Raw genomic sequence first — 27,376 nt, forward strand, 5'->3', positions numbered from 1 at the left:
TTTTCCAAAAGATTTTTTGTTTTATAATCAAATTATTTTTTTTACATAGACAACTGAAACACACCAATATTTTGTGCGAAAAATATTTTTAAATAAACTTTGCTCGTTCTCAATTTTTGTACATTCTGATATACATATGTAACAAGGTTTATGGCACTGTAACCAGGATCAAAAAAAATCACATAAAGGAACGAAATAATTGCTCTCATTTCTCCTTTCTGAACCAAGCCGGCTGCCATTGCACTATTAGACTTGAAAAATTATTATATTATTAGTGGGCAGCCAACTCTAATTGGTTTGAACACTCAAAATAAACCCCAAATTATTATTGCACAAGAAGCCAGTGAAGGCATATGGCATAGAATGATCAAAGTCCCTTACTGTTAAAACCCTACACCCCAAAATAGAAAAATAGAACTGGAACATGAAACACGCCAAATAAACTTTTTTTTTTCTTCCCTTGTTTAGTTTGAGTCAGGAGCGTGAAAAGTGCCTTGCAGCCTTTTTAAGCTGCTCCAATTTCCTTTGCATTGGTGAGCATTTAGCTAGGTTATCTTTCGCAAAGCCTTTGCAGAATGAAGGCCCTTATGTTTCAGGGAGGTTTCTTCCTGCTTTGTTTTGGGTGTTTGTGTTTCATCTTCAACTTGGGTTTCTTCAGTCTATGAACCTGCACAGACTACTTAACCATAAACTCTACAAGTAGCTGGAAAGGAGGGAAAAATAAAAAGGAAAAAAAAAAGCCCAATATTTCTTCTTCCTGTTCTGATTTTAAAAAGTACTTCTTTCGCTCTGACGCCTCCCTGCTCTGCCGGCGTCTGGGAAGGAAATCACAACAGCATCCCAAACGCAGCAAAGTTCTTGAATCTCTTTTAAAAACCTTTCCTTACAAAAAAAGGTTTTTAGTCTCAAAAAGTTTGCCACAAAACCCCCCTTGAAAGCTAAAAAGAAAAACCCACAACCCACCCATCACTGCCCCCAATCAGGTGAAGAATAGGTTAACCCCTTCATTGACCACCTTGTCGCAGCTTCGCTGTCACACGACAGTCTCCACGCCGATCAGCTTTGGTGTGAGGATTCGCGGTGTGACACCATTGTTTAGATCTTCTTCGAACTCCAGTAACTGCCCCATAAAGTTAAGGTTAGGGGAAATGATTGGTCGTTTGCCTTTTACAAACTTATAGGCATCCGTCATGGTCATGCGTGTGTGCTTCATTAAGTACGCGATAACTATGGTGGCAGATCGGGAGACACCAGCCTGGCAGTGGATGAGGAGACCTTTTCCACACTGATGAGCTTCCTCTGGAAATGAGAAAGACAGAAGAAAGTAAGATTTTTGCCAGGTTGTAAAAATAGAAAAAGCTCAGTGCACTTAAGTATAACTTAACATGAGAAGTCCTTTTATTTCATCACAAAGCTACTCTTGAAACGAGCTTCAACGGGGCACTTCGCTGTGGTGCCTCTGCAAAAGCAGGAGCTGGATCCAGTTTACACCTTAGCAAGACTTCAGTGCTGGCAAAGAGGCCTCAAATTCTGACTCCTCACTTGCTGCATATCGAGCTCTGTGTGCTTTGACTTGGGCACCTTCAGCGGTGTGAAAAAGATGGTGGGGATACCATCCCCATCTCTTCGCGAATCAAGCACAGCATCGCATTCTGCTGAGCGCTGCCCCTCCAGGGCTTCTTGCTGGGAGTGCTGGGGAAAGGACGAGGTGAGGAGGGAGGGAAGTGACACCACACATACACAATCACACACACACAGGTTCTCCACCAAGATACACCGCTCAGAGGGGCGCAACCTGGTCAGGATTTAGGGAGGACAGAGTCCCTCGAATTACATGCTAATAGGACTAAAGAGGGAAGAGAGTCACTACCATTCCATACTCATCTCCCACAGCTTGCTTTCAAAACAGGAGATAAAACTTCCAAGTGGTGACACTTGAATCTATTCATGTTGTTTTAATCCATAAGAGGAGCATGAATTTAGTTTGTGAATTTTGGCATGAATCCAACCCCACCAAGAGTATGGTTCATCCTGCCCCACACGTTCAACTTGTATTGTGAAAGCAGAAGTGAAGCCAACTTCCCTCTAGATGTTTTTGCCAGTTAGTATTTCGAAAAGCTGAAACTCTCTTAACTCATTTTGACACACATTCCTGGAGAAATTTTCATGATTCCACTTCCTATGGCTCTAGTCTTACCTAAACCTGGGTTTGGTCATGGTTTTTTTTCAGACATATTTAAAGAAACACAGGCCAATGATCTGCTATTCAAACACTTCCAAATCTCAAATGCAATTTAAAGTTTACCCTGAGGAAGAGAAAGGTTTGAATAGTTACTTCCCCAGCTGGCTAAATTTGCTATGGAAAAGAAACTCTCAATGGAGAAATATTTGTTTATTAAAAACAAAGACAGACCCTCAAGCTGTAATTACTAAAAAGGAAAGTAAAATGGGCTTTGAAACACTTTCTAAACCTTTTTCAGAGCAAGGCTGCTTTCTCTGCCCTTGGTAAGGTTATCAGCCAAACGCTATCTTTTAGTGGTTTGAAGAGCTGTTCTGATGCTTCTCTATGTAATCTTAGCCTACTGCATCTCCCCATCTTGATGAACTCGAAGTTTAAAGTTTTACTGGATTTCTTGACCCAGCTTTTCCTCCCAAAGAATCAAAGTGAGGTTCCCTCTCCCTTGCCCTCAAAGAGGGGCATTCACCTTCCCATGCATCAGCAGTCTGGGGAGCTGACAGCACTACTGGTAGAGCTGGGGTTGGGTTAGGACCACTAAGGAAAAATTGGTTTTAAGTAGAGGTCCTTTGGTCCTCTACACTGTAGAGGACAAGCCCAAGGGCTCCTGGTAGAAACTCTCAGCAGCAAGACTCACTCAAGTTTTAATACTGCACTCCATCCAAACTGCAGCATAAGCAGCTATTTGCCTACGCACCTTCATGGAAGTTGCATGGCTCCTGCCAACCCAAACACAGATGGACAAGGCTGAAGAGCTGCCTCCTTTGGAACAGTAAGAACCTGTCCAGCCAGACAGCAGGGACACGTGTTTGGAAGAATACACTGAGTTTGGACCTTCTGCCCTGGGCCCCAGGGCCATGACTGGTGGCCAGTCCCTCCTGAGCCCAGGAGTAACCCCACAGAGCCAGCACAAGCAGGCTTAGGGTTCAGAGGAGCCACGTACCCACACTGTGACTCAAGGGCCACAAACACCATTCAAGGGTAGGGAGAAAGACAGCTCTGTGCCCACTTCAACAAGTCCACCTAGGCTGTGTCGCAGCACAGAACTTTCCATTGTCTCATCCACCACTACTGAGCTTGGGGTGTTGGAAATGAGACAAGCCCAGCCTCAGCATGAGAAAAAGAGAATTATACATCATTTGTGTCCCACTCCAGCATATTTCAGAAAACATCTCAGGACACACACTCATGCTACAAAAGGCACAGCAGGGAGCTGTGCCCAGAAAGAGGCAAGAGAAGGCCCTCAAAAAGCTTTCAGTAGCCTGTGTTGATGCCCTCACTGATCAGCCCTGCCTAAAGAGGACGACCAAGCAGAGCTGAATATACCCCAAAACCTGGCTGAGGGTTGTGCTGTGTGGATTGTAGAGTTTCAGGGCAGCGTGGGCAATGTTGCTGGGCTGTTTCCTCAGCAGCCTCCCCAACACCAGATGGAGCTGCATGGCTGTGGTCAACTCTCACACAGCCTACAGGGTTTTGAGGTTTATTAATACAAGTTTTCATCACTATCTACTCATCCACACATACAGTCTGAAGTTATAAATCTAAGAGTAGAACAAGTGAAGTGTGAAAGTTTGTCAGTTTTCTCAAGAAATTAAGTTAGGAAAGACTCAGCCATGATTAAAAATAGTTACTATGAAAAGTTGGCTGGAAGCCACTGTGGAGACTAGGAATGCAAAAGAATCAGGAAGAAGGGGTGACACCACTCTCGGTTTTGTGGGGTTTCCTGAATTTCAAGGCCTAGAGGCATCACTATCAATGGATAAAATCATACCGCCAGGCTACTTAACTGGATGCACTAGAGATGAGAATAAGTAGAAACATGAGATGCTCAGCATTTCTGACAACCTGAACAAAAGTAAATAAGGCCTTACACAGCCTTCAGGGTAGTTAGCAAAGCATAAAATTCACTCTAGATTCTTACAACAGGTAAAAAAAAAAAATACAGGAGTATTTCCAGTCAAGGGTAATTACCAATGAACTCAAAAGCCTCTTCAAAATACTGCCTGAGATTCTGCTTGTTGCTGTCAGTGGCCGGGAGCCGCTTGTAGTTGAACAGGCCTTTCTCATAGTGGTACAGGGGCAGGTGGGTGGTCACATTGATTACGTAGCCGATGTTCAACCTCTGCATTTTCTCCAAGTCCTGAGCGTCATGCTCGTTTCCGAGGAAGAGGAAGGGCAGGATGGGGGTGAGCTCAGCGTTCTCAATGTCCGGCGTGGTGGGGATGGACTGAGGTAGCGTGGGGGGCACGGCGGACGCGCCGCCCCCTCCTCCCCCCTCTGGGCACTCTTGCAGCTGGAGGGAGTTATCGCAGAGGTTTTCGTGGTTCTGCTTGAAACCGCTGAGTCCTCCTGGGAAGAGAGACCGAGCAGACATTTTGGTTACACGCCCCCAGGTCAGTGATGCTTTGGACCCACCTTTCTTCACAGCACATGCTGGTGCCACCAGGACTGGAGCTGGTTCTGTTGTCCCCACCACCACAGCTATCGCAGTGACCGATGCTGGGCATGGCCACCAACAGCAAGGGTGGCAGGAATCGACGGCACACATCGCCCTCCACGAGGCTGGCGGTGCCAAGAAACAGGCTCACAAACGTGTGTCTGTGCACCAGCATGCAGGGGCTGCCTCACCTACGAGCCCATGGGAGAAGGCAGAAGGGAGTTAAAAAAAAAAAAAAAACAAACCACACAACAAAAGGCATTTTTCCAAGAAGGAAAATATTGCCAAAACTATGAGCAAACAGGCTCGCAGCACACCAGAAGAGAGCAGTGAGCCAGCTGGGACGGTCTTTCAGCTTTACCTGTTCACAGCAGATTGGCCCCCCAGGGCTTCCCCCCACCCAGCTCGCCGAGCAGGGGCATTGCTCTGGGCATCGGTACAAACGCACTTGTGCGGCCAAAACAAACCGCTCCTCGTAACCTAACAGCAACCAGGGTGCTCACCTAACATGTGGCAAACAGTTCTTTTTCTGCCCCAGGTTGCTTGAAAATATCTAACAAGAGTTATTTTTAGGACATTAATATGGATTGTGAAATGGATCCAAGGGGGAGAGAGAAGCAATTTTTTTTTTTGGCTTGTGCCTCCGCTGGCTCTATTGCACGTTTTGCTGGGTTTTTTTTCAAGCAGCATTTCCACCCTTTTTTTTTTTTTTTAATTTTTTTTTTTCCTCCCCTCAGGAGGGCGGCTCCACAGAACTGGAGCAAGAAAAGCAGACCTTCTTTCTACACCTCATTCGGCAATTACATCAGCCCCAGGCTCCCCACCTGCCCGGTTTCCATAGCGATTACACAAAGCACACAATGACATCAGCTGGCATGACATCAGCTCTCTGAGCGCAAACAATACAAGAAGAACTACTTTGTGTAAGGCCTTTGGTCGGAGGCCGCGTTCCTGGGAGCCGCTGATGTAATGCTAACAGGTGGCTCCCCCGAAAGAAAAAGGCGGAAAGAGGAGAAACGCAGCCGCATATTCCCCCCTGCCTCGCCCGCAAAAAAAAAAAGCGCACGTTTGTGTTGCACCGGGATGCTTGGAGTCATGCAACGCATTGAGACGGGCCAAGTGTTCAGACTCAATTGCACTTTGTTAAATGCGAGCCAAAAAAAACAAAAAAAAAAATCCCAGGAAGGGGGAGAGCTACGCTGAAGTTACTAGAAAGAGCTACACTAGCCAAAATTAATGCTGAATGTCACCATCCCAATAATGTTATTTTAAAAAATAGAAAAAAAAATAAAAAAGTTATTTGTCTTTTACATGCTCTTCTAGCACAGGAAGATTTTAGAAGAGAGCAAAACATGCTGTCACACGGGCTCTGGATCAGACACAGCAAAGGGCTTTGATGCCTATGTCCTGAGTACTGCAGCTCCAAATGTCTGTGTGTCTGTCCACAGGGTGGGACCCACCCAGGGCCATCTCTGTGCCCCACGCAGTACTCGATGAGCACGAGAAACGCAGAGGAGGTTACAACCATCTGAGCCCCTCTAACAAGTGCAATTTTTAATGTCCAGACTTCTGTCCTTCACATGCAGCTAGTGACTAATTTTCCCAGAAATCCTTGAATTGCCCACAAAATACAGAGTATTCCCCCTACCTCGCTGACTACAGGACAGAGAGCAAACAGATCTGCCTCTCACTAAGTTGTTATAACAGAGGAGCAGGATAGAAGGAAGAACAAGGACAAAAAAAAAAAAAAAATCAGAGCTTGACAGCCAACTGCAGCACCTGGCCTTGACAGGGTCTGAGAAGTCATCTCAGTCTGCTCAAGAAAATAACAAGACTATGGTCCCCAAGCTAAAATGTCTGAAGTCTCATCCAAACCAACAGCCCCAGCTTAGAGTTTGAGCTAAAGACTAAGCCCTAACTCACACCCCCATCCTTCTGTGTAGGCAAGCAATCCATTCAGCTTAAATATTAAGCAATAACCAGAGCATACTTGGATTCCAAAGAAAACCCCTGAAAGAAGAGGAAAAAAAAAAAATCAGTTGCTTTAGTGACTCCAGAGCCACCACTCATTTTCCATCTCTCCTTCAGCCTTCTGGGAGTAAGTGGCCATAGGCAGAGGTAGCTTCATCCCTCAGGTGCAGATATGCTGATGGTGTGGCAGACACCATCCTGCTTCACCAGCTGCCTTGTAAGAGACAGCAGAGCTGGAGAGTCTACAGCAAGCTCTTTCCTCACCACCTATGTCCTCCTTTCGGGGCCTCTGCCTGCCCTGTTGGCCAGAAGACACCATTACTCCTGTTACCAACTCTTCCTCAGCATAAGCTTTGGTCCAGCAGATGAGAACAGGAAGGACAAGAAACCTATTACATTGTGCAGCACTCCTCTGTTATCACTGTATCCAAAGGGTACAGGGCAATCCCCACCACTCCAGCAGGAGTATCAGGTCAAAGGATGGGAAGGCAACCCCAAATATGCCATGTGGAAGATGCCAAAACAAGTGAGTACCCAAGCATATAATAGCCTCATCCACAATTTCTTTCCTGACATTTGCCAGTGAAGAGGTCATCTTTCCTAATGTCAGTCCACATACTCCTTCTCCTTGTTCTCCTCTCTCATGTGGGTAGGGAGTTAAAAAGTCAGTTCAAGCAATATTGAAAGTACCATACCCAAGCAGCTCTCAGAGCAAGTGTCTCTGAAACAACACGTTACTGGGAAGAGGATTACTAACCTGACAGGCTCAGGGACACGAGCAAGGGAGGACTGGATGAGAACACTGGTACCCAGAAAGGAAGCAGCAAGATGCAGTCATGGAGGGCAGCTGAGCTCTGAAGCCAACAGCAGGAGCTTAGCTTAGATCTGCACAGCCATACAAGTCATGCAGGTCCCAAAACATGATCCAGACACCTTGTAAGGCCTGTTCCCTTAATCTACTCCCACCATGCTCACCACACACGATCCTTCCTCCTAGCTGATTTATGAGGCACCAGCGTAATTTAAGTGGAGCTCATGCATGCATAATGCTCATGTTTTTCTAAAGTTTGAGACTACTTCCCAAAAAAGGTCCACGCGAAGTTCATTATGACCAGTCAGAAAGAGGGATGGGCTTTCCACATGAAGGTAAACATGACATACGAGGTACTCAAGTGCATCTGTATTCCTTTGTCAGGCAGCTGCTATACCAGCATTTAAAGTCTTTGTGCAGCGGGGGAGAGAACATGGTGTAAGCAGAGAGGAGGCCAACACACAGCTACTGCAAGCCTAGTCTAAAGAGCTGATTCATTAAACTCAGCAATGACCAAGACATATCACTGCTATTGACAGCAACTCCAGACCACGAGGAAGCTCAAGGCATGGGGCAGAGACTCCACTCGTGGTTGTAACAGAAGCTGCTTTGTGGTGGAAGCTGCTCAGGCCTTCCCAAAGCTGGGGCATGAAGGAAGCACTACAGAAGGCAGTAACAGGGGTGTGGAGAAGCACAACCTGGCAGAAGCCTAAAAGCATAAAAGTAAGCTGTATTTTAAAAGCAGCTTTTCAGCTGCTATTTGTAATACACAAAAAGCCTTCACTATATAAGGGCAGCCTAAGCAGAGAGGCAATAATATAATGCATCTACCAGGAAAGACTACTAGCATGCACAGCACTGCGGTCTGAACAATGGCCACAAAGCCTCAACTCAACGGTGTCACCACCTTCAGCGACAAACCAAAATGCCAGCAGCTAGATAAGCCACCAACATTCACTTCTACAGAATGTCATGCTTGTAACCTGTCTCTTCTAGCTTTAAACACACCACAGAGCTTTAATAACCAAAGCACAGCAAAAAGCCTGAACTGCCCCAGCCAGTTTGATGCAGCCCACGCATGGATGCAGAGAACATACCAAGTGCTTTTGTGCATGCTCTGCTCCAAAACAGCTGCCAAGCAGGCTTTCAGGGGGCTGAACATACCCAAATCCCAATGAAGATGGACACGCAAAGATGCCCAGCGCAGTGGGGAACCCAAGGTATTTCTTCCATAGGGAAATGAATCAATGAAGCAGGACCCTTCACAGCAGATGGCCTTGCCTACAATCTAGTGGAACACAACAGAAGATCAAGGGATTTTGCTCACCACTGATGCAAGAGCCAGATACGTTTGCACTTATCACTGTGTGACATCCTGCCCTGCCAGAACAGTTAGTGAGCGACAACAGACTTCAGATTGTACAAGACCTCAAAACTTGGAGGAAGTCTCAAGTCAGCACTGTATGTGCTCCAGCTATTCATGCTTGTTTGTTCAAGTTCTTTGCAGCCATCTGCCCATCAACATGTCACTTAATGCTCCTCAAAATCTCCTGCTGAGCAGCACCCGGGCAGCAGCTGCAGACAGATTTCTCAGCTCCAAAGCCACCCAGGAGCCCGGGGCTTGCACCAGCACCAAGAGGCCAGGTGAGCAGCTGGACAGGAGCCAGAGCAGCTCTGAACAAACAAAAAAAAAGACAAGCAGTATGGCGCTTGCATAAAAACCATGCCAAACAGGGCCTCTGTCATTTACCATCGGAAGAGGGCAAACACAATGCAAACAGGCACAAAAGGTACAGCAGAAACTAGGCAACCGGCTTTTACAAGGGACCGTGACCTTGCAATAGAAACACTAATCTTCAAAGAAAGCAAGAAAAACAAACCTTACCTACACACATTTTATTTTTGTGATTTTTTTTTTGTTGTTGTTTGTGAAGAGAAGATTGAGAATTAAAGTACCAGTAGCACAGTAACACCTGCCCTCTTTCTCTGTGTCTTCTTTGGCACCTCTTTCAACTGTCACTGCTGTTCTATGGATGCGTGACTATAAACAAACCAGGATGTGGGTTTACAGTATGTCTTGGTAATCTGAAATATGTTTCGGTAATTTGCAATATGTTTCCTATCTGGAAACAGGCTGTTACCCCACAGTAAAGGGATTAAGTGACCTTGTTCCCCCTATAGTAAGAGAGTATACAGAGAGGCAGTTACCATGAAATACCCTCACCATAAAGCAATACCTTTGCATTACCTCATCAGCAAGGCCATACTTTGTTCTGAGCGGGGCAGGTACTGGGTGTTCCCGCTACAATTACAAACAGGAACATATTTTTATACATGACAGACTGCAGATGCAGGATCCACATTTAGACAGAACACGTGGTCCTGGGAGACAAACAGACCTTTTATGCAGCTTTCAAAGCTGTCCGGGCAGATTTCTGGATCTGCTCATCCTCGATTACAATACCACAAAGCCATCTCAAAAAAAAAACCAAACCACCCACCCCACACACACACATGCGCAAAAAGAGCAGAAATCCCAGGATACTGTGAGGTATCAGCAGAAGGGATGTTCAGTCTGTAACTTCCCTTACTCTTGAATTGCTGGGCTCTCGTGGGGGGAACAGCAGAAAATTCAGCAATACTGGGGTTCTCGCCACCAAAAACTTCACTCGCTCAGGAACAAAGCCAAGTTTTAAAACACCCACTTGACATGTACCCTGTCAGCACCAACACAGCAAACCGAGCTCCTGTGACAGCATTTGAGTGTGTTTAAGGTCAAAATGTTACAGCTATAATTTGGGGCACAGGATGGAGACATTCAGAAAACCAGTGTATATCTGTTTAAGATGACACTTTGAATTTGTGCAAGTACAGCCTGTTCCTTTAAACCTGTGACCTCATTTATTTACATTACTTCAGAAAAGCACTGCCAGAAGCAACAGCTGATGACAGCCTCATGTATTTTTCCACTAAGACAACAATTAAACTGCTCCTGTGTTATTAATGAACAGATGACTTTGTGTCAAGTTGATTCAAAGTGCAGGATGCCTCAAGGTTAAGCAAATGTGACTCTGGCACGTAAAAATAGCGGCCAGGTACTGCCAGCTGCTTTACCCACCTGGTGTTGCACCCTTTTCCCACCCATGCAGGAGAGTTTGGGGCCAGCCCTGTGCTGTGCCACCAGTGGTGCCCGGAGGTCCCACTGCAGGGTGGTATGTTGGTGCTGAGCCACCCCTGCTTTATTGCCAGCATTCGGGCAGCTCCTGCACCACAGCAGGTCATGCTGTGGACTGTAGCACCATGCTCGAGCGAGATGCACTTACCTTTGAGCACCGTGCTTATCTTCTTTCATTAATGTCACATATTCTTTCCCTCTGGCTCAGGTTACCGTCCCTATGGGCAGGCAGCATCACTTTCCTTGTGCTGACCTTCACATGACAGGTTTACAGAGGGCTGAAGCTGGGCGAGCTTATTCGGAGACAAGGTCTTGTCCCCAGGTCACAGGTCTATGGGATGCCTGCTTTCCCATGGAACAAGAACCAGTGAGCACAGAGGTACCACTCCCCATCTGGCACAGGTTCACTTTTAGCAACAAATTCATCACAGCTTGCTTGCTTCCACCAAGGAAAAAAGGAGCTGTACAGGCTGAAGCAGAATTCAGCCCATATAGGCCAGATCCACCCTCAGGATGTGGACAACCACCCAGACCATCTCTTTATACCACTGACCAACACAGCCATGTCTACAGAAGTTTATGGCTGTGCACAAAAGATCTTGTATATAGGACATAGCCAAATTTAAAGCCCACCACCTTATCGCTAATACCACCAGATGCTATAGAATAAGTAAAAGAAAGAGCGAAGTCCTTAACTCTCCATATTTCTTATGCAGTACTCAGCATCAAGCAGGGGCAGGTCTACCGGGTACCAAAGGCACTAGCAAGGAGGGCACAGCAGACACTGGGGGTGCACCTATAGAGCACAAGAGCTAAAACCACCTCACAGTGGAAGATCTGGCCACCACACTTCCCACAGCTGTTGCTGGCACCACTTCAGCCATAGCAAAGATGGCTCATAGTCCATACTGGGGATCATTCTCTGTTCATCCTGAGGTGCTGAAAGAAGGGATGCCCAAGCTTCCTAAACACCACAAGACAGCCACTTTCCTTGCCCACGCAGGGCTCCACTCACTGTGGCAAAGAACTGTGCTTCCCACACCTCTTCTAGAACAACAGGACTAATCCAAGCAGGTCATCGTAGAGGCGTTCCTACTCTGAGACAGATGTCCTCCTCACCACAGCTGCTGCTGAGCAGCACTCAGGGCTTGCCCTCACTCCTGTAGGAAGCTCAGCATGGTTGAAAATATTGTATTTGGCCCACACAGCGGGAAGCTGAGATGAGAAAGGCAACTCCCTTCTGTCAAAAGGGGTGGGGAATCTATCAGACCACGCTCACCCAGGTGACACTAGAAGTTGCTCCTTTGATTTCAAGGAAGTTGTGGCTTGTTTTTTTGTTCGTTCTTTGTTTTTAAAACACTGGAGGGAGATTTATGTGAGGTTAAGCCCACAACAGAGGGGAGCCCATCCTTCTGCAGTACAAGGAGACCACAGTGACACCAGGACTGCTTTACACATTACCATTCCTGCTGTTAAAGGGGGGAAAATAAAAAAAGAAAAATCCCATACTTTTACAACAGAAGTATCCACATTTACATCAAAAACCTACATTGGCCCTCTATTTTCCAAAAATCAAAGGCACAACCAAAGGTTTTTCTACTTCTATTGCTACTAGCAAGTAGAATAGATCTGACTTTCTGGTCCTGCAAGCATATTTCTCACCTGTCTGCAGGAGGTTCAGAAGACCCATTGCAGGGTTTCTTTCCCTGTCACCCACACGGCATTCAGCATCAGCCTTGCCGCAAAAGATTAAGCTTAAAGCAAACAAAAAATAGTAAAAGTAAACATAGTTCACAATGCACAGCTTCCACCTCGATACACTCAATCTAATTTAGTCTCTCCCTCTAAATCGAGCTGCCAACAGCACTTCAAAAACAGGCAAACCCCTGCACTCCAGAGAACTTGCAAGGTCAGTTTTTTTCCATGTGGGAACTATCCTGAGAGCTCGGTTTGTACACAAATTCTGGCCTTGAGGAGTTACAAGCACATCCTTGACACAACCGCTTTGAGGTCCCTTTAGAAGTCAAGAGCATGACGCCAGATAAAGAGGAAAGGTTTCCCGTCCACACTGCGGCACATGCATGCACGTTTGCATGTTATTTCCAACTTCATCTCGCTACGGCTCATGCCACTTGGCACAGCACATCCTCTCCCACTGGCCTTCGCAGTCCCTGGTCTCATCAACCTGCACACTTTGACATCAGGTATAGAGCAGCTGGCTGCCCAGGGACACGTCCCAGGAGAGAGGTCACAGAAAACCCCTTCCCCTGCCAGAGATGCTGGCTCTGCCCAGCTCCACTCAGCTCCTCCTGCCTCACCAACACTTGCTCTCAGCCACGTTCTCAGCCCCAATGCCTTCCACACCTCAACACACAGCTTGCTTCTTTCCACCATCAGCTCTCGCCCCTTCACTTTTCCTCTTCTAAGTACAACCGGATCACAGAATAGTTCGCGTTGGAAGGGACCTACAAAGTTCCTTAGTCCAACCCCCCTGCAATGAGCAGGGACATCTTCAACCAGATCAGGTTGCTCAGAGCCCCGTCCGGCCTGGCCTGGAATGTCTCCAGGGATGGGGCATCCACCACCTCTCTGGGCAACCTGCTTCAGTATTTACCACCCTCATTGTAATAAAATTTCTTCCTCATGTCTAGCCTGAATCTCCCCTCCTTTAGTTTAAAACCATCACCCTTTGTCCTGTCGCAACAGGCCCTGCTAAAAACTGTCCCCATCTTTCTCATAGGTCTCTTTTAAGCACAATAAAGTCTCCCTGGAGCCTTCTCTTCTCCAGGCTGAAGAACCCCAGATCACCCAGCATTAGTTCCAATTAAAAAACAAACCATATATATACACACATATAAATATATTTGTCATGGTTTAACCCAAGCTAGCAACATAACGACAATAGCCACTCACTCACCCTCCTCTCCGCCCCCCAAAATATGGGGGAGAATCTAAAGGGAAGAGAAAAACTTGGATTGAGATAAACACAGTTTAATAAAAAATAATAATACACTGCTAGTAAATATATATATAAAATAGAAATAGAATATAAAAGATAATCAATGCAATTCCTCACCACCTCTGTCCACACCAAGCAGCTACTTCCAGGAAAGCAGCACCTGGTCCCAGAGAGAGAAGAAAACAGGAAAAAGGCAGAAAGGCCCAGAGGCCTCTGCAAACGGCAGGATGGCGAAAGGCTGAACTAATGAAAGTCCCAAACAGAACTCTCCCAGCTCCGACAAAAAGAGCAAAGAAGGTGAAGAAGCAAGGGGGCACTGGAAGATCTTGACCCTCCTTAAATCTGAAGCATGATGCTGATGGCACGGAATACTCTCATTGATCAGCCTGGATGTCAGTCAAGCTCTGCCCCATCTATGCTTCCCTTCCTCGATGCCTCACACCTGTGGGCAGAGCACTCAGAACATCCTTGGCTCTCAAACCAGAGCAATTAAAAACATTAACTCTGTCCCGGTGTGTTCTCTTGTTCTCAAACTAAGACCAAATAATGACTGTGCTACCTATGAAAAAGAAAGGTTTCTAACTGCATGAAGAAAATTAACTCATTTTCAGTCAAACCAGCACAATATTTCAGCCTGCTGCTACTTAACCTTTCTTGGGATTTCAGTTTGGGATTTTTGTCTTAAACTTCGTTTTAACTTAGACCCTAAGTTTTGGGCGCAGGCCACACACGCAAGTCCCACACATCCATTCCGTACCTTACCCACCAGCTTTTCCAAGAGATGTCACTAACTTCTGGACTATTTAGCAGCCTGTCAAGAAGCCACTGTGAATACTTTCAGACCGTATCTCTGAAATCAAGACAGCGGTTCCAGCTTGCAACTGGAAATCCCCCTACGTTGAGTGAATGCAGAATCTACACATTTGAAAGGAGAAAAAAAAAGTATTCACAGGAAAATAAGCCACATGACAGTATCATTCAAAGAGCTGAGTTATCCTTGGGGAACGGTCAGGAAGGTGAAAGAAGAGAAGGCCTGCTCTGGATTGGTATAAGGATTAAGCTATACAACAATGCGATTAGGAACAAGACAAGAAACCACACATCCCAAACACACTACGGTGATGATTCTGCAGTGACAGATGAGGACTGGACTTACTCTCCCTGGAGGGCAAACATTTATAGCAGAAACTCAAAATTAGACACATTACAACTTCTCATAGCAAAAGTATGCGTTCCCGTGGGGATGCAGGCTAACATGAAGCCCAATTAAATAATCACTGGAAATGTCAGCGTAAACCCTGAAGGAATACATATTTCTACTGTGAAATGCTCCCACTGGAAATCATATTAACAAAAAGGTCATCGAGAAATGCTAAAGCTATGTACAAAGGAGGCAAGGGAAGTGAGGGGGGGAGGGAACATAAACTATTTTGATGCAATAAAGATACCACAAATGGTTTTATATTGACAAAGAGCTACAAGTCTGTTTCCACAGACAGAGGTAGAGCAGACCAGATTTGCCCAAAACACCAGGTTCAGTTTGTTTTGTTTTGGTTTTTTTTTTTAACCTGTTACCAGTTCTCTCGCTGCCCATCGCCAGGTCCATCTCTCGAGCACCTGGCCCACTTGGCCTGGGGACAGCCAGGACACCAGCACAGCGCAGAGGGCTTTGGCTCGGCACGTCTGAAGAGGCAGAAGAGCCCTGGCACTGTGTCAGACATCTGTCGCCCCAGATACGTAGGAGTGGACATTTCTGTTTTAATTCACGTGTTTTAGAGAACACTGACATTTTCATGTTTCAGCCATCCATTTATTCACTCTACCCTTTTAAGGGCAACCTCTTCAGGACGGGTTCTTTCTAACAAGAGAGCAGGCTGCTTTGTTTCTCCCGAGGATAAGCACAGGCTTTTTTCCAGTCCAAACCACTGTTCCTCCACGTCAGAAACACCAGCAACATTTGCATTAATATGAAAGGAAAACAGTGTGCTGATACACCACACCAGCGACTGGGAGTGCCATCCATCCCTGCTGGATCTAAACTCTTTTTAAAGTTAAGAGGTTCTGTGCTTTTGGCTAGAAATGATATCTGGCTCTGATTTGACACTTTCCAAGGCAATTTCAAAGCACATGAAGAAAACCCAGAGAAAGTAAAGGTTGCTCTCTTGACACATCCCAGTGCCACGCTGTCCAAAATTAAAAGCAGCAAACTACTGGAAGTAGCATGGTACAAGCCAGCCCCCACATTGTCAGAAACTTCTTGAATCACAATCCTAATTGTCAGAGAGACAAGGCTAGACCCTAAAACCCCCAAAAAGCAACAGAAAGTTGACCCAGCTTGTAGCCATATACTCGAGAGAAGACCACCAAAAAAAAAAAAAGGAGAGAGAATCAGATTTACAGCATCCAGACCTAAATAACAATCAAACAAGGAATCTCTTCAGCCAGATCAAAACCAACCTGAGTCTCTTTGTCTCCACAGGTGAGTTAACGCTAATGTTTCCCAGGAAGCATAAACAGTGTGTTACCTCTCAGAGCTGTCATGCTGCCTTACAGAACTAACACAACCACCTACGAACCCAAGATTAACCTCACATTAAACAATCATTAAGTGCGTTTAGTACCTAAAACACGCCTGCAAATTCTAAGCAGTGGCAAAAGGCTTATTCTTAGTTTCCATCAACTGAACAGAGTCTATTTTAGCAGAGACCAAGAAGAATTAGAGCCCATCACCAACACAGTACAGGTCAACTGCTCCAATAATAGCTTTTGCTTTAAAACATTATTGGTCAACTGTTTTCATAAAGCTTGATGTCACACTTTGGCACAATAAACTGGAGACAACCAATTCACTCAATATGGCAGAAGTTTAGAAGTTATCTTCTTTTTTCCAAATCTCTAAGCCATTGTAAAAAAAAAAAAAATATATATATATATATATATATATATATGACAATTCATGTGTGGACAAGGAGTAACATTTGTTCTACTTTTTATTACCTTTAATTAAAAGCAGTTCTTCTCTGTTGCAGCAAATTAAGTAGAAATTAACTCAGGCTCACTCTAGGCTTTCTAAAGCTAAAGCATAGTAAAAGAGGTGGAATCAACACGTTCACATCACTTTTCTTAAATAATTTATTTTTTTCCAATTTCCTCCCTCAAAGCCATCACCTTAGAAACAGAGTGATGCACACATGCAAAGCAGCATCTAACCCTAGCAGAAACAGTAGCTCCCAAGCCCACCCACCCACTGAGCACATTCATGTCCCCCCAGCAGAAGGTGATGACAGATTTATAGTCACCCCAGATCCCTCCGGTGAGGACAGCCCAGCTCAGGGACACATGAGCTGGCTGGACCCCAGCTAAGAGAGCTGTGGGTGTAGCTGAGCTCAACAAGGCTCACGTTGCCCCAAGCAGCAGAAATCAGAAGCTCACTCCTTCAGGCCAAGAGGGACTAGGTGGCAACCAGACCTAGAATCATAAAATCAAGGAATGGTTTGGGTTGGAAGGGACCTCAAAGATCATCTAGTTCCAACCTCCCTGCCATGGGCATGGACACCTTCCACCAGAACAAGTTGCTCAAAGCCCCATCCAGCCTGGCCTTGAATGTCTCCAGGGATGGGGCATCTACCACCTCTCTGGGCAGCCTGTGCCAGCACCTCACCACCCACCTAGTGAACAATTTCTACCTTATATCTAATCTAGATCTACCGTCTTTCAGTTTAAAGCTATCATCCCTTGTCCTATCACGACCTACAAGATCCCAGTTGCTCCCCACAGACTTGCTGGCTCAGGTATCTCTGCATGCACTGCCCTGGGACACGCTCTTAGGGACACCACTAAAAACAAGTGCCAGGAGATCACAAGCTTTTGCCCCTCCTGGATCTTGGTTTCTTCACTGGGAGTGGAGCTTTCCTTTAGAAAAAAGGTAACCTGCTCACCCAAGCAGAGAAAAACATGAAAATGAATTTTAAGTTTTTAAAAGAACAAAAACACCCTGCAGGCAAATCAGAGCCTACAGTTTATCATTTCGCAAAGACGTGCTGTTGCGGGAGGAGGGGAAGAGGGTGCTTCCAAGCCTCTCTCCAACTTTCTGCAAGAGGCAGCTGCGGCGTTCCAGGCACTGCCGTGACGGTGGGTGAACCTGGATGAGCCACACTTAACACTGATCACAACAAGAGAGACAAGATCAGTGTTACAAACAGCGCAGAAGACAGGAAAAGAAAACACAGACAGGTTAAAATGACTTGTCCAAGGCCTCACAAAAAGTCTGTTGTGTGTGCTCAGTCAGAGAGGGAGAATAACCATTGAAGGGCCTTGGCCAGAGCTCTCCTGGCCCTGAGACAGCCCTGCTATCTAGGCACAGAATTATCCTTCTAGCCAGATTACCCCTTCTCTGTACCACGTGGAAGATACACTTCTCCCATCTCTCCTCTCCTCTCCTTCAAGCCCTGAAAAGCTGCTGCACAGGTCCAGAACCAAGTCAGAGACCACCTTCTGAAGAGACACACGCTCCTGGGGAAGCAACATCTTCCAGAGCAGGGGAAGACACACCAAAACCAACCTCCAGTGGGCTGAGACGCTTCCAGATGTGCAGTTGTCTTAATCATAGATATTAATTGAAGCAAATAGTTTCCTGTACTAAAGAGTCACAAGGCATTTAAAAAAAAAAAACAAAACAAAACACCAAAACCAACCCTGCAGCTTCACTCCTGAAGCATCGATCGGCCACCCCACGCAGAAACCACGAGCACCCCAGGACTTTCCAGCTGCAGAAATAACTCCACCGAGCCCCACCTGCTCACAGCAGCCCCCCTGTTCTGCCTCCACACAGGGTGCGTTGAGAGGCACAGTCAGGGCTGGTGGCCAAACCCAAAAGCTCTGGTGCGCACATGAGCTTTACCACCGTCACCACCGCCATTCATTGCATCAAGAGCAGGTGAGAGGCAGCCACCTGGAAGACCCGCCAGCTGAAGCAGAAGCAAGCGCAATGCTCAAGACCTTTATCCAGCCTCCTCTCGACAGCGCTCTTTGCCAGCTCTGACTTTTAGGGGAGGAGGGGAAAGGTGACATCCATGATACCCACCGCTCTTCTTCAAGCCTCAGGTCACCAAACACCTTTGTGATAACAAGAACCTCAAAAAGAATTTTAGTTTTTACAGTACAGAGGTGTTTTAAAAAACACTGAAGATTCAGGTGAGTATCTAGAAACGAAGCTCCAGGCAAACAACCGCTCGCGATAATTCAGGTCAGCCTTTTGATTTCTGTAGCCAGCCCTCTCACAGGCCCACCACAGACTTCCCAACAAGGCCAAGGCACCACACACAATCTTATCTTACTCGCGAAGGGACAATGCATTAGGTCATCTTCATAGATTACCACAATCTATTTCTTTAAACAGCCTGGCTTCTATAGTCCTGCAAGACCACGCTGAATATTTGAGAAGTATTTCTCTCCTGGTTGGCTGGTAAACATGCAAAACAGAAAAATGCTAAGATTGTGTGCATGCTGCTCCTATTTATGGCATTTCTTCACTTCGGAGTTGCTTGCATAAATTCCTTTAAAAAATTATAATGTGGCTTTTTACAGAGTAAAGAAAGAGTCATAGTCCAAAGACAATGGCTGATCCCTTGCTTCAAAAGGCATTGTAAAGCCAAGGTAATCTCACTAAAAACTTTCGTGCTCTCAAGTGTAGTAAGAACATTTGCTACTGCTTTGGAGGAAAACAGCCCATCTACGAGTCCTAGAAAACCTCCAAAAAACTCTATTAGTTAACATCCAGATGCCACTCAGACCTCAAATACATCTATTCCTCCACGCTGAGTCTCTCAAAAAGGCTGTGCTCACCTTAAGAATAAAAAGCCAGAAGACACACCAACAAGCAACTCCATAAAGATTTTACTAGTGAAGTGTCTCACCTTTGACAGGGCAAGGGCAGCACAGGAGGCACTGGGCTAATTACAGCCCAACGCCTGCCTACCAGGAACATTGCAGGGGATGTCCCCCCAGTTTAAACAGAGCTGGAGCCAGATTTTTCTTTACAAGCATGAGAGATACATAACGCTTTGCTTCTTGATTCGTAGTTTGGTTTCCAAAGGTCTAAGAAGCTGTAAAGCTAAAAAAAAACCAAACAAAAAACACCACACACCAAAAAAACCCCCAACCAACAAACAAACAAAAACCCCGCCAAAAAAACAAAACAAAACACCGCCATATATATATGTATATAATCTTTCCTGTTCCTCTCTTTCCAAGGGAGCGTCATTGCTTGGAAATGACAGTTAAAATATGACAGGCGCTGTGGCAAGGCAGCACTTTGGACTCCCAGGTGCCATCATCTGGGAGGAGATGCTACACATCCCATTCCTGTTGAACAGGCTAAGTTTACAGGTGCACTCCTCTGTAGAAATATCCCTCCTGGACTACAGAAAAGACTGTGGTCTCCAACCACACGATTACCCCAATTTATCTATATGCAAAGGGAACAGACACATACAACCGATTTTCACATGTTACAGCCAATGAGATTATCTATTCCAGTGGAGAAAGACATGCTTTTTAAACTCCAGCAATCAGAACCTGAAAACTGAAGGTGAAATCTCAGCCCTAACAGAGCCAGGAGAAGTTTCTTCCCCAGTGACTGATGGGGCCAGATTTCCTCTGCAGCACAGAAGGAACACGGTTTTAAACACACTGGAGGTTTCACATGCATTACTTAACACTTAAAAATACACATTTCCCTATTACAACCATGACCTAATCATTATTCAGTGGAGATCTCTGGTGGAAATAAGTGCCAGGCACGTGTTTTGTTGACCATTACGTCAAGTTTCTCTCTCAAACACACTTGTGCAGTGTAATCCCATTAGTACTTAAAGTAACGCCTACATAGTTAAGTTATATAATTAATAATAATAAAAAATAATTTCTTTGCAACAGATTATGACCAGGTCAAGTATTCCAAAGGCAGCTGATCATAGCATTTTGCACAAACATGGGACAACATAAATCAGGCACTTACTCCTTTTATAGGCATCTCGGTCCCTCTGTAGTTGTTTCAACTTTGCTGATATGCGACTTCGGTGTGGTAAGAGATCTGAAGCTATTCTTAGACCATGGCAGAAAGCATGAAGTGGTTTGCTGACAGGTCTTATACTCCCTGCTATAACGAGAGCAAGCCACTTCATTTATTTCCCTGTTATATGAGCAATGAGAAGACTGAAAGCCACAGCATAAATAAGCTTCTCAGATCAGGAACAAGAACAGAGAAGCAACCAGTTGTTATTGCCACCAGCCTGTTCCTCTCTGTCCCCCTTGTAGCAGTCCAGCTATCACTTTACAGACAGAAAAAAGAAAAAAAAAAAAGGATTATTCACCAAATTACGTTTTGCACCCCTGATTTTGCATTCGGTGTTTCCCTGCAGTCAAACACAGGAGCCTTTAAAAACTAGAAAACTAAACCCAAGATTTGGGGGGTTCACAAGGCTCCTGCTGCTGGGGCTCAAAGGCAGAGGAGGACAGGCAGGATGAAGACACCACCACTAGACACCAGCCAGGGAGACAAAGGCAACTCTTCATGCCTTAAAAGCTGTCAAAATTTATTAACGCAGAAGCTTCCATTTCTCATTTTTGTTACATTTGTAGATTCAATTTAACTTGGAAAATAAAAGCTCAACTTCACACCTAAACGTTTCATTCTGGGTAAAAATAATACTTTTCATCTGAATGCAAATCAATTTCCCACTTCCTATTTTTAGGTCCCAGCAGCAAACTCAAGCACACAAATCCCCATGGCTCCAGGCCACTTTTGCTGTGAGCTGAAGTGCTCAGGGAAAGAAGAGATGGGTTTGCAGGGAAAAAAAAAAAAAAGAAGAGGGGCACAAGCCAGCCAAGGAGCAGGGCTGCTGAGCCAGCCCAGGTCTGCACCGCCATGCTCACCTTCCCCAAATTCAGCAACAGCTTTGCCACTCACCTCAAGCAGAAGGGATGCTGGGCTCACGTCACTGTTTTTTCCTCATCTTCTCCCAAAACTAAGCAACACCGACGACAACAAAGAAGCATCCACAAAAAGGGAGGCCTTTAGGTTTCAGTAAGCATGCAATAACATGGTCTAGCACAAGGGTATGTGGGTGCAGTGGGGGGAAAACATGACTTCTTCCTATTTTGTATACAAACAGGCTGAGCAGCAGCTTCAGCCCTGACAGATTAGGCTTCTAGACGCTGTGTAGCAGCACTGTGAAGTACATGGTTTTTTTCTCTTTCCTCTTTTGATTTTGTAAGAACAGGGGAGTCATGCCTGTCTCAAGTGCTGTCATGCCTTGTGAACACAGAAATAAGCAAATTGTTGCTTCTAAAGGCCTTAAATCAAAATTATGCAAATGTTGTATTTATGACCAAAAAATGCTCTATATTAAAGGAGGCAGCAAAGAGTCATAGGAAGGGAAGAACAGAGGTCTTAAAATCTCCCTGCACCACAGCATACAAGACCCCCAACACTGCCTTGTCACAGTGCTAGTTTATATATTAGTCTGCTACATTATAAAGAAATCAGGCCATCTCTTTTTAACTTGAGCCTAATAAGGTGCCCCATACATACATTTATCTATAGATCACAGCCTGGCCTTTGGAAACCGCACAAAGTTTCTCCGCTACTTTAAAAAGACTCAAGCACCTAAAACCTAAATGCACACGGGGCCACGTCACTGCCCCAGCGCGCTGTAAGCCAAAGCCGTAACTCAAGCCTTGGCTTTGCCGATCGGATTCGCCCCACAACACGACACCCTGCCACGAAAACAGCAACGGGGCCGCGGGCTGACAGGCAGCACCAAACATGGAGAAGGTGGCACCGGATCAGGGGGACATAAACTTGGACGGCCAGGCTAGCAACCAGTGTTTGCAAACACAACACGGGGGAATCAGATGGGCCAGCAATAACTTAGGGCCAGATTGCAGCGAGCGAGAGAAATGGCCCGAAATAACAAGTGGAGGCTAAGAGGGCTCTCCAGCTACCCCCCCGGGTTTCATTTTGGTGCCTGAACCCAGGGGTGTGTACGCACCAGCTCCTGGGTGCTAAAGCATGATGGAAAAAACGCTATCTGACAAGTGAAACTAAATAATGAGCGCCAGCACCGCTCCTCTGGCTCAGAAACTTAACCGCAGCCTTCCTAAACACTGCTTTATTCCATGCTCGATGGCATTCGACCCCAGTTCGAGCTCCGCTTCAATGGAGGGGAGTTAGGGTGATGGGGAAGCTCCTGGTTACACGTGCCCCAGGTGAGGTCTGCTCTGGCCCAGCTGATCACTACATCCAAAAAACAAAAGGACTTGGGCTTCCTCTATCTTCTAGCACCCTTCCGGATCTGTTGGCAGAACGGTCTGAGGAACGTGATTTCTGCTAAGCAGATCTTTGAGGCAGACGCTAACAACTTCTCAGGGGTTGAAAACAAAAAAATGGCCCAAGGAACCCCACAAGCGCTCAGTTAAACCCAGCACGGCAGCCAGGGGCGGCAACTGGCGCTGGAAGGTGGGAGAAGGGGCTGCCCACACAACCCGACACCTCGGTGCTGCCCAGCTACAGCTCTGTGGCTCCACCTCGGCCAGGGCCTCTTCCTCCAGGTACTGAAAAACTGCCAGTCTGAGGTCCACAGGAGCTTCAGTGTGTTCGGAGAAACACAGAGGGAAGACACCCTCAGCATCCCACTTCTCTAAAGACAGGAAGCCTTGAAGACTACAACCACGTATCTAAGTTGTAAGGGCCGTACGACAGAACGACTACAGCAAGAAACACAGAACTTCAGTTGTAACCTCACCTTCCAAAGAATCTCATGGGTTTGGGTTTTTTGGGGGTTTATTTGGTGCCTTTTTTTTTTTTTTTTTAAACACATTAAGGGTACCACCACGATCTTAGAGAATCAGTAAGAGCACACCAGAAGCCTGTAGCAATCATCAAAGTAAACCCAGCATGACCATACACTTGCTGGGAGCAAGAAAAAAGTTTAGTGCAATTTTAAGCTTCCACAGGACACACCCAACAGAGGTCTCACAGGACCCTTAGCTCCTGTAAAGCTCCAAGACTACATAGAAGAAAGGGGATGAACTATCGGCCCAATCCATTCATCTGCCATGTTGTACAGGTTAGTAGTAAGCTGTACAGAAAAATTAAGTGAATTAAATACATACAGTATGAGCCAAGCAACAAATCCTTCTGTAGTTTCTCCATGTCACAGCTGGTGTCTGCCAATGGCGTAAACGCCCAAGGAAAAGGAGATTCAATCAGCAGGGCAGCACTGTTATAAACAGAGGCTACAGAATCAAGTGAAGAAAGGGAAGTGTCCTTGGATACTGCCTTAATTGGTGGAGCTCACTTCCTCCAGAGCATTGAGGGATAGACCAACCACCACATTAAAACAGAAGCCTTTACAGGAAAGCCATATACATATGTAAGTAGGTATACATGTAAACATAACACTTTCAGATCACTTTTCAGACAAAGTATCTCCCTCTGTCCATTATTCTGATCTCAGACCACCAAAACAAGGCTTGACTGCTCCTCAGGTTTTGCTGACTGGTCCATGATGCAATGCCTCAGAGCAAGTGGCCCCTCTCATCCTTCCTCCTCACTTCTGCTTTCCCACTGCCCATCTCCAGCACCTCCGAGTTCAGTTTTATACGGACTAAAATAAGGCTGCTAAGTAAAGGTCAGTCTGATGAGCTAAAAGTGAAGTATACCCCTCTGGACCTCTGCCCCTTGGACTATAAATACTCAGAGAAGGCACTGGGGGAAATTCTTTGTCTGCACAGACAGACACCAGGAAGCACATTTCCTCCTCCTTCCAGTTCCCACCCTCTCCGCTACTCAAGGACAACAGAGAAAAGCAAGCATCTCCCCGCATTCATGGAAAACACTTGCTTTGCCATCAGTAACTCGAGGCACACAGGCCTGCCTAGAAATAAACAAACGCTTTGAAAATTCAGCCATCGGCAAAGCTGACAGCAGAATCCAGAGACTGCAAAGCAGACCATGAGGTTACACATAGGGAAAGAGGAAGATTACCTTTTAGGACTAGGGGTTCCTTGCCTTCTCTCTTGAGTGACTCCAGCACTAAGTGAAGTGGCTGGGAAGGCATTACTCTGCTTGGCTCATTGGTATTCTCATCATAAACTATGATTTCTTTGGAAAAGATCCTCTTGAAGGAGTCCTTGCCTTCCCGGCAGGAGATCAAGTCCAAGACTGTGATCTTACCCTGCTGGAGCCTTCTCCGGCTAATTTTGTCGGAACAGTTAATGTGGACAGCCCCTTGAATGTGGCTCTTATTATACTCCATGAACGGCCTGCAGTCGATGATGACAGGCCCTTGGTTCTGTTGGTGGCTCTTGCTGCATTTGGTCATCTTCTTCGCCAGATCATTGGGGTAAATTATTTTGATGCTAGCGAGTTGCTTGGTGGTGCCTGAGACTGGGCTCCCCACTCCGCCCAGCGGGCTCAAGCTGCCGGCGTTCTCATTGCTGTTGACCATTTGGCTGGCAGGGCAGGCGGCGGCGGCTCTGGTGCTGCTGGTGCTCGCTTGAGTTTGGGCCTGAGTGTCCTTGTCGTACGTTGCCACAGTGCAGCAACTGGCACTGCTGCATCCACAACTCAGGGAGCGTGCAGAGCCGTTGGATGAGGGCATATACGTGAGATTAGCAGTCTTTAGGGACACGACAGCTGCGCTGAGCAGACTGGAGTGGCTCTCACCGGCAGAAGAGGCAGATTCGAGATAGCTAGAGTCTAAACAAAGGTTAAGATCCTGAGGTCTCACAGGCCTCGAAAGTGCCACTACTACCCTGTCGTCTAAAGGAGATGGAGGCATGAGGAGGCTGAGCACTAGCAAGTTAAGAAGAACTCAAGATCACCCTGCAAAATAGAAAAAGGGAGGGGGAACAGGAAGAAATAGGTGATGAAAACAGACCATGAAGTCACACAAGCCTACAGACACAGCAACTTACTTTGCCAACACCCGTTACCCACAGGTAACAAACTAACAACTCTTTCTGACAGTTGTCAGCTCACAGTAGTAGCTAAAAACCCTTTCTGAGTCCTTCAGCAAATACTTCGGCAACCTGCATTTGTGCACGTGGCACGCGGAACACACGCAACCAGCCTGGACTGTGCAGCGCTACCCAGGAGGAGGCATTTGTCTACATGCAGATGGTGCTGAGCTATTCCGAAACCCCAGGCATGCAACTGATAACGACAGAGAGGCACGTTCTCTTGTTCCCGTTGCTCACTGCACGGGAAGCAAGTACTGGGTTGACTCTGCTACTGGGAGGAACGCGCAAGAGCTGAATGTGTCAGTGGAGATATGCAACTTTTCCAGCAAGCTAGAATAAAACTAGCTTGTGAATAAATTCTCCAAAACAGTTACACACTTAAACACATAAAGCTAAAAACCAACCAAACACCACACACACAAAAGACCAAACAAACAAAAAACCATAAACAAAAAAAATAACACCACAAAGCTAAACAGAAACCAGGAAAATTAGGTTCTGGAGATCTTTACAAAAAGTAAGTTTGCTCTTGCGCTTCCATTCTCCCGCTGGAGAGGTTAATCTAGCCCCTGTTAAACCCCCAGCTCCAGGCCCAGGAAGGCTGCTGCTCTACAGCAGTCCCAGAGTAGTTGTCTCCTCTCCAGCACATTTCACACCTTTCTAGAAAGAGGGGTCCCCTCCACCCCAGCCAAGGTCACTGCATGCCCAACTTGCCATTTGCTAGGAGACAGCACACAGGATTAGAAAAATCCCTCTTTCCACTCGGGAGAAAAGGAAAACAACAAAAGCAAAACAACCTCAGAAAGCCCAGACGGTGCCCCCTCTTTCACAGCAACTTTCGGAGCCGCTGAGGCTTCCGCTGGAAAACACATCCTAGCAGCAACTTCGCCAACTCCACCAAAGCCCCAAAACCGAACGAGCGCTTGCAACACCCATTCTCCTCCCCACTCAGCCTTGCACCGGGCCCGCCGACAACCGGCACGGAGATGCCCCATCCCGAGTAGCCAGACCCGCTCCCGGGGCGGCCCGCAGGATGCTTTCTCCCCACGCACAACAGCCACCGGGGCAGACCCGCGGGCACCTCCGCAGCGAGGGAAGGTGCCGCGACGCACCCGCCCGGCGGCGGCGGAGCTCCGGGGGCCGGGCGGAGCGGCCCCGGCGGCGGCTCACCCGGGAGGTTTTCCAGCCTCCTGCTTTCCCGAACCTCCCTTCGCTCTTTTCGGCTGTTTAGGAAAAAAAAGGATAAACAAACCCTGAGCGCCTTCGCCTGATGCAGTTTCAAAAAAATTAAGTAAACGAGACAAATAACGCAGCTCCTCCAGCCGGGGACGGGGAAAAGAACAGAAAAGCAGCAGAGAAGTGGGAAAACTGAAGTTTTACCCCCGAGCGCAGGCACCCGCGGCCGCCGAGCGCGGGCACACCGGGCCGAGCCGGTGCCCCGGGCCGAGCCGGTGCCCCTTCGGCGGCAACCGTGCCCGGGCTCCCGCAGCCCCCGCTCTGCCCGCCGCTCCGCTCCGCGCTCCGCTCCGCCCGCACTCACCGGCGCGCTCCGGCCCGGCGCGTCGCGGCCCCGCGCGGCCGCCGCTGCGTCTCGCGCCCGCTGCCCCGCAGCCGCCCGCCCCGCGCCCCGCGTGCCGCCCGCACCATCCTCGTTACTTTCTCTTTTGCTACCGCGTAAATGTACGGCTCGGCGGGGGCGGGGCGGGCGCCGACGGGCGGCCCCGCTGGCCAATGGCCGCGCGGCGGGGGGCGGCGGGGCG

The 27,376-nt window shown here is 47.0% G+C and overlaps 1 protein-coding gene across 1 annotated transcript; it reads right to left on the reverse strand.

Moving 5' to 3' along the window:
• Nucleotides 1–27,242, reverse strand: DUSP10 (dual specificity phosphatase 10). The gene is made up of 4 exons (XM_065632327.1): nt 27,157–27,242; nt 24,640–25,479; nt 4,208–4,585; nt 1–1,299 (listed from the first exon to the last, which is right to left on the reverse strand). The coding sequence occupies exons 2-4, from the start codon at nt 25,433–25,435 to the stop codon at nt 1,034–1,036; spliced, it is 1,440 nt and encodes a 479-aa protein (XP_065488399.1). The 5' UTR covers nt 25,436–25,479; nt 27,157–27,242; the 3' UTR covers nt 1–1,033.
• Nucleotides 27,243–27,376: the final 134 nt, after the last annotated feature.

This window comes from Caloenas nicobarica, chromosome 3, assembly GCF_036013445.1.
Source record: "Caloenas nicobarica isolate bCalNic1 chromosome 3, bCalNic1.hap1, whole genome shotgun sequence".
In the NCBI taxonomy this organism is placed as follows: domain Eukaryota; kingdom Metazoa; phylum Chordata; class Aves; order Columbiformes; family Columbidae; genus Caloenas; species Caloenas nicobarica.